Below are 21006 nucleotides of genomic sequence, written 5' to 3'. Positions count from 1 at the left end.
TCAGTCCTCTGGGCCTTCCCCACAATCTAACGATGTGCTTCTTTTTACACTACTAGAAGGGCTTCCGCATCACTGTCTTATCCAGTTACCGCTGCGCCTCTCCCTCCCTTCACAAACAAGCTCCTCCAGCAGTTGTCATCATCTGTTCACTGCTATGCCGTGAGGTGACCCCTGCAGCACCCCTGCCCTTGCACACCAAACCCACCATCGTCCCTCTCATCTGTTTATCCTGAAGCTCTCCTGCTGAAGCCAGGCCTGACAGCTGGCCACCCCTCCTCAGGAAACCTGTCTCCCTTGGGCTGGTGATATTTCCACTTTCCTAGCACTCCCTGCTAATGGTTCTTCCTTGTGATGGAACTCCAAAGTGCATGTGTTCTCTGGGGATTGCCTCTGATTACTACCACGGTGCTAGTAATTTTAAAATATGCAACTCCCTCCACTCTGTTTCCACTTATAGGCACACACATTTTCATATGGTTTTAGGAAACACCAGTTTCCCTCTAGTTTCCACACTTCCTTCGAGATGCGTGAAAAAGTCTCACCTGCCTTCATACGCCCTGATAAATTCTGCTGATCTCACTGTTGTTTATGTTTCTCATTTGCTTCCTCTTTTTTTTTTTCTTTGTACCCAAGACACTTGTGTAGTTTCTTTCACTGTGCAGCCATAGCCACTACAGTTCTCTGGTCATCAGAACTGAATTGTCAGAACCTTGCAGTCTCATGAGCCTGCAGACTTACTGAATTAGAGTCTTTAGTGATAGATTCCCACCATCTACCTTTGCTTTTTGATTTGGGTACCACAACAGTTCTCTCTTGGCCCGGTGCTTTTGTCCCTCCCTTTCCCTACACTGGGGGGTGATGCTCATGCTCATCTGCCATTCCCTTGTCTTGGGCCTTTGCTGTCACCCACTTAGAAGGCCACCATGGTTCCTCATGTAGTGGCCCTGCTCCTGCTCCCTCCCCGTCAGCCCCTGTTCACTTTCCTAGATCAAGCTCTCTTTTGGCCATGGGTTACCTCTAATTTTCAGAAGTGTTAAGTGGCTCTCTCTAGTTGATGGAAAACCATTCTGCATTGCTGGCCCACTTCTGTGAGTTTCTTTTCATTATTCATTTCTGTGAACTTTTAACTGCAACCAAAGGAGCAGTCTATGTGGATTCATAAATTTGCCTTTTCCCCTTTCTTTACACTGTTCTTATTTCTTTAACCTCACCAAAACTGAATATCAACTTCCTTCTTCACAAATGCTTTCCTGACTCTACTGGAGCCAAGCAATTGTGTGTGTGTGTTCACATAAAAGTACACACACACACACACACACACACACACACACACAGACCACCGCTGTGAGAATAAACCAAACGACAGCATCTACCTTACAGTTCCAAGTAGCACTATATACATACCTGTGGACCAGTATAGCCATGATTTGAAATTCACGTGAAAGATTCAAGGGGGAAAGGGATGCTAGAATTAAAATCTCAAAACCATGAAAGATCACATAGGACACTGACATGCAGAGAAAGAAAAGTTTAAATAATCTGCCATTGGATGCAGTTCAAATTAGTTACTCAGTAATATATAAACACTGTCAAAACAAAGTATGTAAAGGTTTTGTTGTTATTCTCTTTGTTTATGTTTGTGTAGGTTGGTTGGTTTTTTTTTTTTATGTGTAAGTATTTTGCTTGCATGTGTGTCTGTGCCCCATGTGCATGCCTTGTGCCTGTGAAAGCCAGAGAGGGCATCGGGTCCACTGGACTAGAATTAATGTGGGTGCTAGAATCAAGCCTGGATCCTCTGGAAAGCCATCAGTGCTTTTAACCACTGAACCATCCTGAGGTTTTGTTTTTCTGTGCTGAGATAGGGTCTCACTCTGTAGGCTGGCTATCCTGGAGAGCTATGTAGACCAGGCTGACAGGGAACTCGCAGTGCTGAGATTAAAGGCATGCACCACCATGCCCAGTGACTTATGGGTTTGTTTTGCTTTAATGGTTTCCTTCCCATTAAATCAAACACATGGAATTCAATTTGGGAATATCTTTTTCTCTCAGCACAACCATTTCCTCTTTTTCATTCTCTGAGATTGATAGTAAGAATGAACAATAAGGCATTAGTTCACACCTTGTGCCTAAAGATCCCTGCCCCACCTGTGTGAACTGTGCTGTTAGACAATGGCAAGCCTTTATGTAACACGTTCCAAATAGCTCTGTGGTCAGCTGTACGTTCCTGTGATCAACTCTGTGCGCGTGATGTTCATTTTCTGCATTTACAGACATAGTTATTTAACAAGAGAAAGTAATACGCCCAAACCTTTTGAGCAATGCAGCATCATTTCTAAGGAGAGGCAATTCCCTCTGTAATCTAATAGCCAGTGGGAGAAGAATGTAATCAATCACACTGAAAAAGAAACAAGGTCGGGGTGTGGTGGTTCACTCCTTTGAACCCAACACTCAGGTAGAAGCAGGCAGATCCCTGTGATAAAGCAGTGGAAGTTTAAAAACAAATGAATAAAATTTAAAATTGTGTTTTCTAGTAGGATAGCTAATGCAAAAAGTTAAAGGAGCAAATAAGTTTTGAGGTAAACTGGCAATTATCCAGACTGAGTCTGTATCAGAAAACACTTCTAGGGACAGGCATATTCTGACAACCCACAAAAATATATTCTTGAACACACAGAATTATCATTAGCATTAATTTTTGAGATGTTTTGTTATTTAATTCAAGACTCTAGCACTGAATTTGAGCCTCTTAAATCCTAATGACTGTTCAGTGATATACAAATAAACTATGTATAACATTTAAGTCATTTCTAATGGGTGCTTAATAACTTCATTTCTACATATTATAATCCTGTTATAGTAGGGTTCGGACTGAGGATTTACTCTCCATTTCTCACAGCTGTGTGTTAGGTTTTGATGCCCCATGTCCTGGCCCCTCTATAAAGGCCTGTCTCAGGCTCTTTAAGGGCTAACTATAATGCTACAGAGCTAGGGTAAGCCAGTCTTAAACTGTTACTTTGCTGGTTTCACGTGTGTTTTAGAACTCTGATCGTCTAAAAACTTGTCACTTTCATTTGGCAAAACATCCATAGAAAACATCTGCCATCTGCAAACCCAAATGACATTCCCTCCCCATAAAAAAGGACAGTTTTTGTATCACAGGAGGCAAACCGTGTGTTTCACCTTTCCTGAAGAACCACAGGCGTAACAGACACCTCCATCTACACAGCAGAATAGTATCTGGCAACTTTGAAGTACATGGTTCAAATAGAATTGCTCTAATAACAGTTTTTGTAAGGCCAATGTGGGTCTGTCTAATAGAACTTGCTTATTCTCCTTAGATTTAAAATTACAGCCTGCAAATTGAAAATTATATATAGCTTTTGCGAGACAAGACCATAATTCTAGGCTTTTACTATTTTTTCAGTCCATATAAATCACACTCAAAGCAGGCTTGATACTGAGCTGTCCGTTCACATCCCTGCAAACCCCAAGTCTGCTGTTAACAAAAGCCTGGTGTTTGGATTCGCAGCGGACCTTGAGATGGGGATAAATTCACTTTCCTTCAACCGTGCAAAATTGGCTACATTCTAGGACTGACTTCTGTCCTGAGGCCAGTTCCTTCCACGCCGTCCTTCCCACATCGTGTCAGCAGTGTATGTCTGCAGGGACTAAGGGCAGGCCTACGCTATGGGTGTTCTCACCCAGGCTTCCTTCTCCTAAGATCTACTATGAACTACCGAGTAGATAGGAAGATCCATTAGATACATAGATCTGCCTCATTTTCCCTTTAAAAAATTTCATGGACTGTGAGTCACAAGCCCTGGACAGTCCCATTGTCAGCATAGTTTAAGTGGAATGGGGTGAGGTGGGGAGGCTACACGATACAGCACAGAGTGGATAGAATGGAAGAAATGAGCTAGGATCTGGGAAGCTTTTCTCTCAGGAGATTCACAGATACATTGCTTTCTGTGACTTGTGCTAGGTAGAAAGATTCAAGGTCAGGAACTTAGGGCAGCTCTGGCTCCTCAGTGGTCTTGAAAATGTCATATGACTATGAAAATCTTAAGTAAAATGGACTGATTCTGAGAGTATTCAACGCCTGTCACCCCTTTTCTTTCTGTTTCCCTCCTTCCACTAAAATGTAAGTAATTGACTGGCAAGACAACTTAGAAGGTAAAGTCTCTGGATGCTAAGCCTAAAAAAGCTCAATCTCCAGGTTGTCCTCTGATCTCCACAAGGGCATGGGAGCATGCAGCTGCCACCACCCCAGATACATAAATAAACATAATTGAACTTAAAAAAATAATAATCAGCTAGGTGCAGTGATGCACATCTTTAAGCCCAGCACTTGGAGAGGAAGTTCTCTGTGAGTTCCTGGCCAGCCTGGTCTACAAAGTGAGTCTAGGACAGCCAAGACTACACAGAGAAACCCTGTCTTGGAAAGAGAGAGAGAGAAAGAAACAAAGAATGAATGAATGAATTACAGGATCTGTCATTGGGGTAAGTTTAACAGGCAGCTTTGCCTGCAAATTACAAGCATTTTTCTAGCTTTGCTTCTCTGCACCTTAAAGCCCCTGATTATTCTCCCTCTCCCTTATGCCCTGTGTGTGTGTATATGTGTGTGTGTGTGTGTGTGTGAGTGTATGTGTATGTGTGTGTTGTGTGTGTTGAGTGTGTTGTATGTGCTGTGTATGTGTTGTGTATGTGCATATGTGTGTGCGTGAGTATGTGTATATGTGTGTGTATATATGTGTGTGTATTGTGTGTGTATATATGTGTGTGTTGTGTGTGTATTGTGTGTATGTGTTGTGTGTGTATGTGTGTGTGCATATGTGTGTGTTGTGTGTGACTGTGTGTGTGTGTGTGGTGTGTGTGTGTGTGGTTTGTGTGTGTGTGGTGCATGTGTTATGTGTGTGTGTGTGTGTGTGTGTGTGAATGTGTTTTCCTTTGCATTTAAGCAGAAAATGGGAGAAATAAATAAAAGGCAGGCAAATTTAGCTCAGTTCTACTTTTAACAGTAGCGTAGCTATTTCTACAAAGACCTGAACTAGAATTTGCCTTTTATTTATTAATTTACCTTAGTATGAGTCCCTACCTTGATAAGCAAGGTGCCAGACTATGCACTCGAAAGTATTTTCAGGAGTTTTGTGCAGTAGAGAATCTCACAAGGTACAAATGTATTTATATTTTCCATTGAAAAAAGAACCAATAGGTGGTATATATCCATAGATAGATTTTAAAAAACAGGTAGGTAGGTAAACAAATGACAGATACATAAATAGATGATATCTAGACAAATTGATGACACATGACAGCTCGGTATTATGATGGACAGGTTATAACTGAAAGATATGTAGACAGACAGACATCTCCAGGAAAAGAGCTAGAGTAAAGTCCTGGATCCTTTAATTATGTCAAAATCTGACACCTGCCAACGGGAGACCAGGGTGGCCATGGTGCAGGTCAGGAATTCTGGCCCAGTCTGAAGGCCGGAGAGCAGGAGCACCGCAGACGGGAAGACCTATGCTTCAGACTGTGCAGTCAGGGACAAGGAAGGTGAGGCTTATGCTCCCCTCTACCTTTTGGCCTTGTGTGGACCCCAGTGACTTAGGTAATGACCTCTCACATTGAGGAAGGCTGTATACTTTACCCACAATTCAAATGCTCAGCTTTCTGACACATCCTCAAAGATACACCCAGACAGTTTATTAAGGTCTCTCTTATCACAGTCAAGTTAACATACAAAATCAGAAATCACATAACTTATGTAGTTATTTGGTACTTATAAATACTATGAAATTTTAAACTTGTTGTTCTATTCCTCCGTGAACTCAAGGTCTCAGTATATTTCTGACTCCCTATTCCACCACGGACCCTGAGCCTTTGGGTTAGATATGTATGTCCCACTTGTAACTGAGAATTCCACATATACTTATTCTTTGTACTTTGATCAGTCTGAGTTTTCTCATTAACCACAATCCCCTGTACAAAGAAACTTCCTTGATGAGGTCTAACTGCACCGATATAGGTGCAATATATACAGACATGAATTTAGAAAACACTTTGCTACTATGTCCATTGAACAGAATAACAGTAATAGTTTACTTTCGGGCCTCTGACAGGCCTGGGTTTCCTTCTGTGGAGCAGACCTCACGTGGCTGGTTACCCCATCACATCCTGCCACTGTTACACCCATAGGCAGCATCCTGCTACAAGAAGCCTTTTTAAAGCGGTTGGACAGAACATTTTCAGTTGTAGTTTGAATGTGATGGAGCTTCTCCAGAACATCAGAAGTACTGAAACAAGAAGGAAATTCTGAAATTGGAACCATGATAGGACTTGTGATTAAAGATTAGGAATGCTAGCGGACCAAATGTGGAAGTTTTTTCTGCAAAGCTCTCCCATAAGAGTTGTGTTTCATCTGTTCCACAGAGTGGCCTAATGTTCGCTGCCCAGTCCTGGGACGTAAATGCCTTACGCTCTCTGGAGGCCTGTGTGCTTCTAGGCATATTGGAGAGCGCTGCTGAGGGCTTGTGTGTTGTGGAATCAGTGCTAACAGTGAGTAAGGAGGCTCACGGAACAATATATTCCAACAAAAGAGTGAGTCACATCATGGAAGCATCTTTGTAATATCTATTATTTTCACAGTAAGAACCATGTTTTTAAAACAAGATCGTGTTTTTAAAAATCAATTTAAAATGGGTGTTCTGTCCAAGATAAACCAATAAATATCTTAAATTCCCATCATCTCACCATCGTGTTTCCTGTTTTATGTCGATGAGACTGTCTTAGTAGCACATCCCAAACTGTAAAAACCTGGTGTTATTTCTAAAACACTGTCACATAGCCTAATGGGTGTAATTTTCAAAGAAAACAGTTAAAACAATAATAAGCTTTCTCTAAAATTCACAGTTAAATTCATGGAAATCACACACATCCTCGCCACAATCCAAAACAAAAAATAAAGAGCTGGGCTGTGGTCCATCTGCTCCAACATGAAGAGTAGGCTTCCCAGTGACAGAAGTAACATAGATATTTGCTGCTTTTTCCCCTTCCTACAAATAACTTCTTCCAAGAAAACTTTACGATACTTTGCTTTTTGTATATGCAACTTTTTGTCACTTTAAGTATTTCAGTACTTGGATAATTTTTTTTTCCTTATAAAGCAGCTTCTATTCTTTGGGAATTTCATACATGAATGCATTGTAATTTGATCATATCCACCACCTCTCCCCACATTCAATTTATCCTGGGCCCTCACAACCCCAAATTCTTCACTCAACTTTATGTCTTTCTCTCTTTTATACGTATATATAACCCACTGAGTCCAGTTAGTGTTGTCCATAGGTACACAGGTATAGGGCCATTCACTGGAATGTGAGATACTTATCGAGGGCCACACAGATGAAGAAACCTGACTCTCCCTTCCCTGTTTCTATTGGTTGCCACTAGTTCCTTCACTGAGGGCGGGACCTCTGCCCACCTTCCCTGTCCATGCGCCAGTGCTGCAGGCAATCGCAGATGCTACAGATCCATGAGTGTGATGGCCTTGTCATGTTCATAAGACACTACTGTACAATAGTCCTCACTACCATCAGGCTTTTAAAGTCAGAGACAGAGGTGTATATACATGCATGTGCATGCCTGTCTGTGCAAATGTGTATATGTGTGTATATGCTTTATCAAACATACCTAGTATTAGTTGTTCTTCCTGCCTCCTCTGCCCTACCCTCTCACCCTTCCTCACTTAAACCTTCCCCCATCTCTCCCCTTTCCATCTTCATTTCATCAGTGCAGAATGTTATCTTCATACACACCTCATTTAACAATCTTTCCTTTTGTAATAACATATATCACAAACTTAGTACTTAAATGTTTTCAGTATCCACCCAATTATCATCAACTATATAGTTAATCGTAACCAACTCCCACAATGCTATCAAAACATCCTGAAGCTTTTTATCATCCCAAACAGAAATTGTGTCCTCCAAATAATCACCCCTTGCGCACTGTCCTTCTGGCTCTGGTTCCCTCCTTTCTACTTCCTTTCCCTGTGAATCAGGCTCACTGCCCTGATGCCAGTGAAATTATTAATCCTTTTGGGACCATGTTATCTCACTCAACCAAACATTTTGCAAATGATTTTGTAATATGTAATACAATACAACTGATACTGTAGTGTATAGTAGAGCCCTATTCAGTTTTAATCCACGGTGCCTTTGTCTTAACAAAAATACCATACAAAAAATAACCTTAAAACAGCAGAAAAATAACCTTAAAACAGCAGAACTTACCCTCAGGGTTCGCAGTGAGCAGTCCCAGACAGTTCTGCCAATTGTCTGGTATTTGGTAAGGACCCCACTTTCATTCATGGACGATGTTATCCTTGAGGTCTTCACTGTGAAAGGAGCAAGGCAGCTCCCTGGAGCCTCTTTGATAAGTCGTAATCTCTTTTGTGACTCTCTGCTTTTGCACAAGGTGATATTATAATACACCTAAACACTATGTTTTGTTTATGCTTGGCGAACATTTGGCTGTTTCAATTTGTTGCTGCTGCTGCTAATACTGGTATACAACATTTCCACCCCTACTTTCACTTCTGTGGGATAAAACTAGAGGTGGGATTGTTGGATCCTGTGGTAACTCTCTGCTTAACTTTTAAGCACCCACCAAGGTTTCCACAGCATATACACAGGTCATTCCCATGATCAGTGCGCACTGCTCCAATTCTTCCCATCTTCTCACTTACTGTTTTCTGACTTCTTGGCAATAGCTGTCATAATGAATATGAATTATTGGTTTTTCACATGTTCATCAGACATTTACATAATTTCTTTGAGAAACATCCTTCTTAGCCTTTGCCCATTTTAGAATTGGACTGGAGCTTCTGCTGTTGTTTTTGAGTTGTGAAGAGTCTTTATATATTGCGGATGGCATTGTATTTCCCTAGATTTCCTTGTTCCTTGGACAAAATACTGTATTCCTAAGGTCTCTTTTTATGGTGGACATTGAAATTACTCTTTTATATGTCATCTCCAGTGACAAAATGAGCTAATTCAAGACAAGTTAAAGTATATAAATGCAGGTTTATTAGGAGCTCAGTGGGATCACTGGTCCCAAAGAACAAGGCCAGAGAAACTGACATGCAGGAGACAGAAAAGTGTGCAAGCAGAAAGAGAGAGAGAAGGGAAGAGGGGAAACCAGATGTCTGGGTTATATAGTGGAGAGTCTCTGGGTGAGGGGAAATACCCTCATGGGCTTGAGAGTTCAGGGCAGAGGGCAGGGTATACCAGCCATGCCCTGCAGCAGGTAGGGACCAAGGGATACTGGGAGCAGCTAGAAATCAGGTCTGCCTTGGTTTAAAAGGTACCTTAGCTGCTTGTCCTGGGTCTGAAGCCAAACAAAAGCCACCTCTAAATATCATTTGTCCCTAACTTTACCAATTTTAAGTGTCTCCTTTGATAAGCCTTGACATATAGGCAAGAGATAGTTACTAGTAATTTATTATATGCAAAAACCCAGCTTGGTAATTAGGAAACTGAAGTTATTTCCATTAAATGAACAAAAGGGTCTAGTTTGCCAAATTAAATTCATGGTAGCCATTTACCAACATGCTTCTCAACTTCCATTCCAGTCCTCTATTCTCTTTTTGCTGAGGCTCTCGAGAACTAAACGGTGCCTCTTCAGCAGTGCATTAACAAGAAAGCTGTTCAGGCTTGAGTTTCAGTGCCTCTCCCTTGGATGGGTGCCTTCTAGGACACTGCAACCCAATTACAGACTTGCAGTCTTTGTTACAGAAGTGCCCCCTCCTCCAGCTTTACAGGCTTCAGCCCCACAAAATCCAGATGCGCCTCTGGATGTTTCTTCCATCCAAAACCATCTTTTAATTACCGCCGCTCTGCTGGAAAGTCAGCATGGGGTCTGCTAAGTGTCAAGTTATTTGTGACAGGCTTTCCTCCTAACGGAGTTTCTACTCTGAAGTGCCAAGCTACCACACTTCTTACAGAAGGAAATGGGCTATGGGCATTTCTAGACAGCAGCCCCAGCATGCTCTATTGGATTTTGCACTAAGTTCTATTGGCACATAGTACTTGCTTCGTTTTAGGCACTTAGAAGAACATGTCAACCAAATTCTGGGACTGTGGATCCTAATTGTGAATTTAAAATTGTGTGTGGCCTTTCACGCTCCACACAGAGCCACTTATAGAAATGTGTGTTTGTACAGTGGGAGCAAAGAATGCCGTCTGTAGAGATGGTGATGAATCTTTGGAAACTGCACAACTTCCTAGTCTGCTCAAGGCCTTCTGACCCGTTAGCTAAGTAGAATCTCATTGCGGGGGGGGGAGGGGGGGCAGAAAATGATTAAAATTTCAATCAGAACATATTCTCTCTTGCTTAGCTTGAAGACATTAATGGAAAAAATTATCAGTCTACATAAACCTATTTTATATTATCATATTTTCCTTGAGAAATTCAATAACTCAAATTATTTGTAAGAGTATATCTGAGCAAAATAACAGCACACCACAGTCCCCTGCTAAGAAGTCTTTCTTATAAATAAATAAGTTAATTAATTAATCAATCTAATTTTTCTTCCTTTTGCCATTTCTTTCTCTTATTCTTTTTTCTTTTTCTTTATTTTCCTCAACAACTCCAACCCAAGTCCACTAATTGGTTCAAATCAAGGTATATACTCACCAAAGGGTACCCAAGCATTGGCTACCAGAACCCAGCCACTATGAGAGTAATCTGAGTAAGAAGTGAGGTGTAACACAGAATCCAGAATGAGTTTGGAAGCTCTCCTGAATGTGGAAGGACGATAGCATACTAAATACTAGCATTCTAGTAGATACTGGAATCTATGCAAGGAAGTGCATAGAGGAGTTAAGTGTGTTGAGGTTAATGAGGAATGGCCTGCTCATTGACAGGAAACACCACCACGAAATGTGGAAAAGGGAAAAACATGGAACTGGTGTCTGTGATGTTGGTACCATCTTGGACCCAGAACTAAGCATATGTTGGTAGGATGGTAGGGAAATAAGAAGAGGCACAGAAGCCACAAGAAAGGCCTCCAACTAAGGGCAACTTAAACATCAAAATAAATATTGATGAATTAATAGCCCTTTAAATATAATAGAAATCTCTGAGTCCATATCATAAAAGTAAATAAACTAAACATTTGATAGTGAAAACTATATTTATATAGTTTCCAAGTAATGCCATGTAAGATATTTCTTAATTACAAAGTTTTCACCTTTTAAAAAGGCTAATTTTAGTGGAAAATCCATGCACCCCTCCCATACTCAAGTGACTAGAATGAGCATCTTCATTAGTAGAACAAAGTGAATTCCTGCATTAAAATAATGTATTATAACTTGTGATGTCTACATTTACAGTCCAAATCTAAACATGAAAAAAAATCAAAAAACCCAAATACGATGGTATTTGTTTGCTCTCGTTTGATTCCTGTTGCTATGATAAAATGACCTGACTAAAGTGACTAGGAGTAGAAAGGGTTTATTTTAGTTCACAGTTAGTTTATTATAGTAAAGAAATCCAGGTGGAAGGAACTTAGAGAGTTGGCCACAGCCAACACATTTACCTGCTTCCTTGCTTGCCTGTGTTCAGCTTCATTTCTCCACTCCTCTACAGGCCAGGCCTCTTGCCGAGTGAACAGCACCACCAAGAGTGGGCAAGGCCTTCTCCAAATCAACTAACACTTAGTACTCAAGACAATTTCCACACTTTGTGGGGACTTTTGGTGCTGCTGGTGGCTGATCAGGACTATTCTGAGAGTTCCTGGGGCAGTCTATCCTCATGCCTTTCAGGAGCTTGAGATTATATTTATTTATGGCTGCTTCAAGATCTCATTCAACTTCTAAGTGGCATATGTAGACTGTGCTATCACTGTTAACATCTCTTCTGTGAAGCCATTTGAAGACTCAAATAACCTCGCCTCACTAAATCAAAGGACACAGTGGTATTGACAATAGAGTCTCATGACCAGAACCAGTCCACCTTGATGACTGTTAGAGGAGCTGGGGATACAGTGGTAAAGAGCATACTGCTCTTCCAGAGGACCCAGGTTCAATTCCCAGCACACTCATGATGATCCACCACTGTCTGTAACTCCAGCTCCACAGGATCCAACACCCTCTTCTGGCTTCAGCAAACACTGCCTGCAAGTCCTGCAGAGACATACATGCAGGCAGAACACTCATATGCAAAAAAAAGAATAAAATAAAATTTCAGCTCCAGCAGCACCTGGAAACCCTTGTGCAGGGCACTTAGTATGGAGACCATTGGAGCCGCTGTGTGAGGCAGGATGAGTGGGACAAATGCTCCTGTTGGCAGCTGGGAGTTACTCACCTCATCTCTGCGCTTAACAATCATAGCATGTTTTGTTATCTTTTCAGGGAAAAAGCTGAGTATATGCTTTCTATCACACAAAAACCTTTAAAGCTTATGGTTTAGATGCCATGTTGGGACTGCTCACAGGGTGCTACTATTAAGGAAACTGGGGGCCTTTGTACTTTGCTGTGCCACTTCCCACACAGTCCAGCAGATGGTAGCCTCGGCAGGGACAAATCTTTTCCTTCCCCTTCCCCAAGTGACAAGCAGACCCATTTGGAAACCAGAAGCTCTGTGGCTCAACACTGTGTTTTCCCTTCTCCACATGGGAAAATGATTCCCAAGCGTGTTCTCTGCATGGGTGTTAGGGTAGAGAGCATCTAGCACAAGAAGGAGTCCAAAATAGCTCTGTGTTTATGTGTGCTAGATCATGCAGCATTCTGAACATTTTTTTTCTTGTTTTCATGATTTTCAGAAATTCCTCTGATTTTATATCTCTTTGCCCTGGTTTCTATGACATGGCTCTGGGGAGGACTGCACATGGCCTACAGACACTTCTGGATGCTGGTTCTCTTTGTCATTTTCAACAGTCTGCAGGTAAGCCATGCCTCAGAGGCCACACACAGCTAGTGAACACAGTGCACCAAGTGTCAACTGTCAAAACGTAAAAGTATATATATATGTGTGTGTGTGTGTGTGTGTGTGTGTGTGTGTGACTTTGTATACACAATGACATAAGAAGTTTTATAGGAACATGGCGGCGGCTCAATATTTAACATTTGAAATACAGCTGGAGTTCCAACTTACCCATCATGTATATGTGAGAAGGAAAATGTTTACTTGTTTCTTCTCAGCAATATTAAGTAACTGCATATGTTCTTCATGGATAGTTGTGATCTGATGGCAGTCACGCAGAACTGATGCATATATGTGGGGCATAGTGTCTACACATTACGTCAGCTGAACAGTGAAATTCATGTTTAAGCAATTTCCTCTTAATGTTTAGATATAAAAATATTTCAGTGACTAGAAGTTATTGGACTGCCTTCTTGAGTTCAGTAATGGCAAGTTTAAACTAATTTTACAAATATGTCTAGGTAGTATAACTAAAGGCTATACATACAGTAAAATTTAAAGCTGACTTTTTAGTGCTTTTTTGACATGGGGAAATCTTGCATCCTGAAATTATCAAATGGAACAAATGAACACATTTTTCTTGTTATCCAAAATAAAATAATCTCGTAGACTAAAGTAATTCAATAAAATTACTAAGAATACCTTTACAATGTCATTATTTTTGTTAACCGTCTTGTGAAAATGTGTATAAATATACACAGTTAGAATCGAAACATGCAACTAAAATAGGATTCAACACATGAAGTCCATGGATCAAAACCTAAGAGAAGAGAGGAGGAGGGGAGCCAAATTCTTCAATCAGAATACAGCCTACATGATGGCATTTATTCAAAGTGCATCATCTGGTTAGGAAGGGAAAGCCATGAAGTGATCTAAACGTTTGGAATCAAGTGGACACATGGACATCTCTAGGTAGCACAGAGCATCATGGAACACTTACTCTGCCAGGAAGTACACTGGGACGGACAGTGCCTACACAGTGGGACTGATGACTGAAAAGAGTAAACCATTAGCTACAGTGCATGCTATGGCAGACGGCACAGACACTGAGTATTGTAAGAGCTGACGGGCCATTTTCCTCTGTCCCAACATGAAATCTGAGTACAAAGTGAGGCAAGGTCCACAATGACAGCCTACTGTTGTGTGACACAACTTTTCCTGGGGAGAAGAAACATACTCATCTACTCTCCCCAGATAGGGAACCTACAATAGACCAAAGTATGGACACCACCAAGGTCTAACTTGGTGAACCAATGAGTTTCATCAGGGTTACTTAAGGAATATGAGTGAGAAGTTACTTACAGGAGCAAAAATGACTCAGAGACAGCTGCATCACCAAGGCCCACCCCAGCATGGGCAACAGCTCGCAGAGCTGGGGACCTGGAGCACACTGGACAGCATACAGGCAGCTCAGGAGGTTGGAGGGGATCCTTTCTTAGGTGCCTCAGTGGACTAAACCTCTTCCAAACAGCATTTCTGCTTCTTCCTAGCTAGTCTCATAGTCTTCTCTGCAGCTCGTCTTGTCTGGATGTTGTCTTTGCTGCTGGGCTCTGTTTACTCTGGCACAGAAGGGGCAAAGGAATCTGGTCAGTTTCAGAGACTTCCGGAAGCTATTTTTCAGTTGTTTAGCTCCCTGTTTAAGCAGCACCCCTGCAGGATGGAATGTTTTGATCTTGGAGGAAACCGTTGGACAACGCCTGCACATGTACTTTATTTGGTAGCTGCACCGTGGTCCACAGGAGTGGTTCCTGTTTTTACATATTTACAAATTAGGAAACATTGAAAACCTGCATTTCTACCTTAGAAGGCAGTGCTTGCATAGTGGTGGTTTTCAAGCCCTGAGAAGAAGCCACTCATGTGGAGTATGTGACGTCACATTATATGTGGTGTGCTTCATCGCCAGTACCTGAATCCATAACATCCTCCATGCCCATCAGACAAATGAAGAATGTGTGGCTATCAATGGGCTATGTTCAGGCTGAGAAAACAGTGTTAGCTAAGGCTGTAAAAGAGAAAGGTGGTTGATATTGTCTAGAGTGAGAAGAAGGCTGACAGGAGGAAGAAAGGTCTCGGAGGAGACAGATAGTACAAGTTGACTTAATAGCAGCTCCCCATGCTCCCTTGGGATGGCCACTGTCAGCCTTACCTAATAGGAAGCCTTCGGCGTCTTCAGTGTTTTATCCTGACAGATTCTTATTGTCAATTTTAATCTTTTTCTCCCTCTTCTCCCTCTGGATGGGGTGACATGCTCATACTCTCATGCTTACCCTTTCAGAGAATGACTGGACATGTTTAGAATGGAGTGGCTGTTGTCACCTGAACTCTGGGTATTCTGACCATGTTTCTGAGGTGAGGGGCAGGTGACATGTTTTGGAGTTGTTGAGATTTGGTTAGTGAACATGGAGTGTAGGAGAGGAACGTCATCAAGAAGTGATAAGTGGATGTGTACACCTTCATGTGATGACGTGGCGACCATAGTTCTGGAGAATGGGCAGAACTGGTGAGGTTTTGGAGAGCCTGGTAGTTACAGCAACACTTTTGTGACTGTGTATGTGGAGATGCTAGTTAAAGAATTATTGAGGAGTGATCAGGGAGCACGGAGGAGAATCAGGTTAGGAATCTGAAGTCACTATAGAAAAGAAAGCTTCAACAAGAAGCTGTACCTCCTCAGTGTCTGAGGCAAAGACAAGAGGAAGAGAACATAAGAGCAATGTGACTTCATGGGGTGGTTCCGAAACCTTTCTGTGCAGGCAAGGTCCATCCACTATAGGAAGGGGCCTGTCAATAGGTATATCATTAGGCCTCATTCACAGAGCTGCTGTTAGAGTATCTGAGTAGACTCTGGAAATGTACATTTCTGACAAGTTTCTGAGTGATGCAGAAACAATGGAGTATCGGTCTCTTCAAGTCTCCCTGGGCCCAGGCGTTTTGGCTCTGTTATTCTCCTTGTGGAGTTCCTGTCCCCTCAGGTCTTTCTACCTCCCTCTTCTTCCATAAGGATTCTGGCACTCTGCCCGGAGTTTGCCTATGAGTCTCAGTACCTCCTTCGATACCCTGACGAGTAGAGTCTTTCAGAGGCTTCTGTTGAAGGCTCCTATATTATCTTTTCTTTGACATCCTTATTACAAGCTAAGTATAAGTGAAACCTGAAAGTAGTTCAAGCTCATGTGTGATGAGTGTGACTGCCTGTGTGACACAACTGAAGCAATGATTCTGGGTGGCAGTACTGCTTGGTACTCAGTACCTGGCATATTTCTTATCCCAGGTCTCGGTAAGTCAGTCCTCAGAGCTACACCTACTAAGGAGTATTTGGAAAAGGTTGTTCCTCTGGAGTTGCTAGTGTTGACTTATTTACAAACTGCCTTTAGGCTTCAACCTAAGCACTTCTGTGCAGTAGAATAGTAAGATCTGCCAGGTATGTTCCATGAAGAGTCAATGATTTGTGTTCCATTTTTTTGTTTGGTTTTGTGACCACAAAATTATATTGTGTATTTATATATTTGCCCAGGGATTCCTGCCTCATCTTTTAAAATCCAGAGTATTATAATGCCGTGAGTCCTGTGAGAGTGATGAATACAAAGTGCATTTCTTTACTACATTGGTTTTTGTATGTATTGTTTGATACATTTTAAATAGGATACTTTATCACTTGAAATACTGTCAGAAATGCATTAGTCACTGAAAGATCCAAGTTGGACTTTCACATGAATATATTTGAGCATTTAGGAACATATGCATGTAGGTTTAAGTATTTTAAAGCATAGTAAGTGTAAATTGTCTGGTGCTTGTATATTGTTGCTAGTTACTGGTTACTGCCTGGATACTCCTACCCTTGTTGTGTAAACCTGCCTAACACATTATACCTGATTGGTTGACTAAATGGCCTGTACCTGGGCAGGACAAAATGGGGTAGGCATCGCTAAGGTTCCCAGGCTTTGGGTTCCAGAGATTCATGGGAAAGGACAGGTGGGAAGAGAGGAGGAAGGAGAATGCCAGGATGGGTTAGTGTGGAAAAGAAACCACGTGGGCCAGGAGGAAGGACTCTGAGGATGGCATGGAAGGGCCCAGATAAAGAATACAAACAAGTATTTATAAGATTGTGGATGGAAGGTAGCCCAGATAAGGATGGTTAAGGTGGATGGCATTGGATGGGGGCTAGGAGGTAGATGGCAAGGTTATTGAGACAGCATAGTTAGAAGTATCTGCCCAGCTTAAGGTAAATAGACAATGATAAATCTAACAGGTGTCTGTGTCTTATTATTTATGATAACAGGTTAAATAATACCACCGTGATAAATACAGGGTTAATAATAATAATAATAAACATTATGTAGCCCAACACTTGTTTTTATTTACTATATCAGTAAATATAAAAGCAAGGTTAAATAAAATCATCATTCAAACTATGTCTATTATTATCTCTACTACTGAATCTTCCAGAAACAAAAAAAAAAAGTGTGTGTGTGTGTGTGTGTGTGTGTGGTGTGTTAAATCCATTGAATATTGTGGACAGAATATAGAAAATAAAGGTAGAAAATGCCTTTTAAGTGTGTATCCTAGGAATTTTTTTAGTTTAAAAAAGTAGCTAATAGAGAAAATATAAGCTTAAGTGGTCTTGCTACTTTCCCATGATGTTCCTGATGTATGATGAATAGATCCTGATATTCATTATGTTTCATTTCATGCCAGAGTAGGGGCTCCAAAACTGCTAAGCAGAAAGCAAGATTTGTTTACTTGTCTTTCATGTTCAAATCTCAGGGTTGCAAGGATCTTCTAGTTCATGTTCCTGACTGGGCTTTCTCAGTTCACCGATCATAGTGACCACCACCAACTCACCTCTCAGTGGCTTTCCAGTTGCATCGAGAAAAGAATCTGTTCCTTAGCAACAAAATCACAGGAAGGACCCCACCTCACAGGCTGCCCCACCTCACCCACATCTCCAACGAGAATCAGTCACGTGGAAGCCTGAGTTCAGGCCAGGCCTCGGTCATGTGCTGATTCCAATGGTGAAAGGGGTCAAATTGATCCTAAAACACATGGGTGGACTGTGTTCCAGGGGAAAAGATTTCCTTGCCAATAGGAAAGATCAGGCCAAAATAACAGATGTCACTATACTATATATATTCTAAATCTCCTTGTTCATTAATTCAAGTTTTGAGGAAGCCAAGGGCAGCTGTTGTCTAACTACTAGGAATTTCAGTGTCTCTATTGGTGATAAATTTATAATAGACCACATTTCTTTAATCCCCTGTTTCATGACTGCAATAACTCCTTTTTAAAAAGAAAATGAATTGGCTTTTTCATTTCTTTTTTAAAATATTTTTTTTTAATTATGTGATGTGTGGAGGAGAAGGACCTGTGAATACAAGTGTAGGTGCCTGGGGAGGGCCGTGTGTCAGATTCCCCGGTACTGGAGTTTACACGCACTTGTGAGCCACCCATTAGGGATGCTGGGAACTGAACTCAGATCCTCTGAGAGAGCATGTGCTCTTAACCTATGAGTCAGCTCTCCAGTCTGAGTTTGTTGTTTCTTAGTGGACTCATGCTACTATTTATAGATCTGATATCTTAAATTGTTTAAGCCAAAGTATAACCAAATGTGTTTAACAATGAAGGAGAATAATTACCAGGCCAATACAAGTCTCGGAGGTGTAAGTAGCACCCATCAATCTTAAAACACTGAAATAGTACTATCCAAATCCACTGAATCTGTTCCATGCTTCCATAGATCTTATAAACATCCTCGGATTTCAGCTACAGAGAGGCAAATACTCAACTAGTCTGGAAACTCCTATGAAGCTTCTCTGCACAAGACAGGGCACCACTTGGATTGGACAATGCCCACACCATAGTTATCATTAAATATTGTAAATCACTGCAGCAACTGGGTTCTGCAATGCGGTTCTATGTTTAATCAGAACCACATTGTAGAATGTTTCCGACATACATCATTTATTTCATGTTTTCTTCTACATTTCTTGAATTGTCAAATTTTCACTAGATGGGAAAAAATTCAACTAATGGAATACAAAATCACTTCCCCCCACCATTCTTCATTGGGAATTCCCACTTAGCTTACAGTGTGGTTCACTGCAGGTGTCTGCTTAGGTACAATACACATTTAGACTTAGCTGCTTTCTTTGGAGGATAAACAGCTCTTGGGAAATGAGCATTGTTAAAATAATCAGTTACAGAGAACTAATTGTTTCAAGACACTTCCTTTACTATTGCCTTCCCATAGCCAAAAAGCCAACAGTAATAAGAAATGTCACTTTGTTTCCATTAGAGACTAGCACATGAACTATTCATGAAGAGTGAAAAAGCAGCCTTCCCAGAAAACCCTGGAATAAACATGTAGAAGCTAAGGGAGGCTGGGACTCCTCATTGATTTATCCCAGAGCTAGGTCAAGGTCACTGGTGGAGGGGTGGAGTGCGACCACATTTGTTTTGTAGTAAGCTTCAGAGACTCTAATGTAGAGCAAGCTTCAGAGAGTCTAGTGCCTCTGCACTCTTCAAAGCTCCCTGAACATCTTCATACCTTTTCAAATAAATACACAGAAGCTGAGAGGAGCAGGTATATGTAACATTCTTCCATCACTTCTCACCAAGCTCTCCAGGGTTTGGTACCATATGGTCTGATGCAGTGTCTGTTTATGTAAACTCTGTACTGCTTTTGACAATGAACGACACACTCTCAGAACGCTGGAGGATTTACACCTTGCCTGGCGCATTTGAATCTGATTTGCCAATGAAGTAGCATGATCCGTGTCACTTACGGCCACACAGAAGCCGTGTGTGCAGTTTCTCCTGCTCTAGTCCATCTCCATCCTAGTCTCTATTCCCCCACCCCACCCTCCTGGGCCCTCCGTAACCACTTTTTAAAGTCACTTCAACTCTGTTTACCTGGAAGAGCATCTAGCATACTATAACACCCAAAATTGCCAGCCTACCAGTTTTGTAGTAACCAAGATGCAAATGTCTTCTTTAAAACCATTTTGGAAAGCAGAGCAAGCAGTAAGTATATGAGACTGGTTTATATGTAATCAGTCCGGATCTTTCTCTTAATCTTAACATATATTTTCCTATGGTCTGAATTTTTATTATCTTTTATGTTGTTCAAATTCTAGGGTCAGGAAGGATTATATATATATATACATACATATTATAATAATATATCTTAGAATGCCACATACAAATTCTCTCCTATTGAGCTATACCCTAGCCCTGTGACCTTAATTCTACTCATCAGTTTGACATCTCTGAGCTCTAAGTTTTCTAGTTGTCTATTTTCGAAGCAGGTGCTGATTGTAGCTCTAAGTTGTGTAAAAAGTATATAATAATAATAATATAGTGTATGTACGTATTTTGTAAACTGTGTAATATTTTATAAATGTAAAACACAGTAAAGTAATCAGTGAACGAGAAGGTTTGTCTCTTCAGCTTCGTAAAGAAAAATGAGGCCAAAGAGATGAGCTGACAAGCTTGGTTGTCAAGTCTCCCATTGGAGCACTGGTTTTCACTCTGAATGAGTTCACTATGTTCCCTTTACACCGATCCTATAGGTCCATCAGTCCTTGGCGTCTAACACAAAGCTCTTGTGTCTCACTGTCTGTCACTGTCTGTGCCTTAAGACTCAAGCACGTGATTCCTAAAGCTGACAGGGTCTGGGCTGTGACTGTAGGTAAAGATGACAGAGTTGCTAAGAAGAACAGCTCCACCCACAACCCCACCCCGACCCTGACAGCATTGAAATGCAAATAGGAAGCAAACAGTGGGTCCAGCAAAGGCTTTGGCAGAGTTAATTCCCACAGCTGGCAGTTGGAGGTACAGCTCTGGACGGGAATGAGTTTGACCATAGTTTTTCTTTGCAAGGTATGCACCTACCACTTGAGAGTAGAAACTGTCTTCAGGCTTTGTGAGGGCTAACTGTTAGTGTTTACATAAAAATGCCGTGACACAACTGATCTTACGTTGAAAAAATAAAAAGCCCTAGCATAATGCTGGCAACACTATTTTACA

The 21006-nt window shown here is 41.3% G+C and overlaps 1 protein-coding gene across 1 annotated transcript in view; it reads left to right on the top strand.

Moving 5' to 3' along the window:
* Positions 1 to 21006, top strand: part of Adgrv1 (adhesion G protein-coupled receptor V1) — a 520333-nt gene that overhangs the window by 451581 nt on the left and 47746 nt on the right. The window contains exon 85 of the mRNA XM_055604066.1: positions 12827 to 12948. Within this exon, the coding sequence (XP_055460041.1) occupies positions 12827 to 12948 (122 nt within the window). The remainder of the gene's footprint in view (positions 1 to 12826; positions 12949 to 21006) is intronic.

The sequence above is a fragment of the Psammomys obesus genome, unplaced genomic scaffold (genome assembly GCF_907164565.1).
Source record: "Psammomys obesus unplaced genomic scaffold, mPsaObe1.curated_primary_1811, whole genome shotgun sequence".
In the NCBI taxonomy this organism is placed as follows: Eukaryota; Metazoa; Chordata; class Mammalia; order Rodentia; family Muridae; genus Psammomys; species Psammomys obesus.
This window is presented reverse-complemented; position numbering and strand designations above follow the sequence as displayed.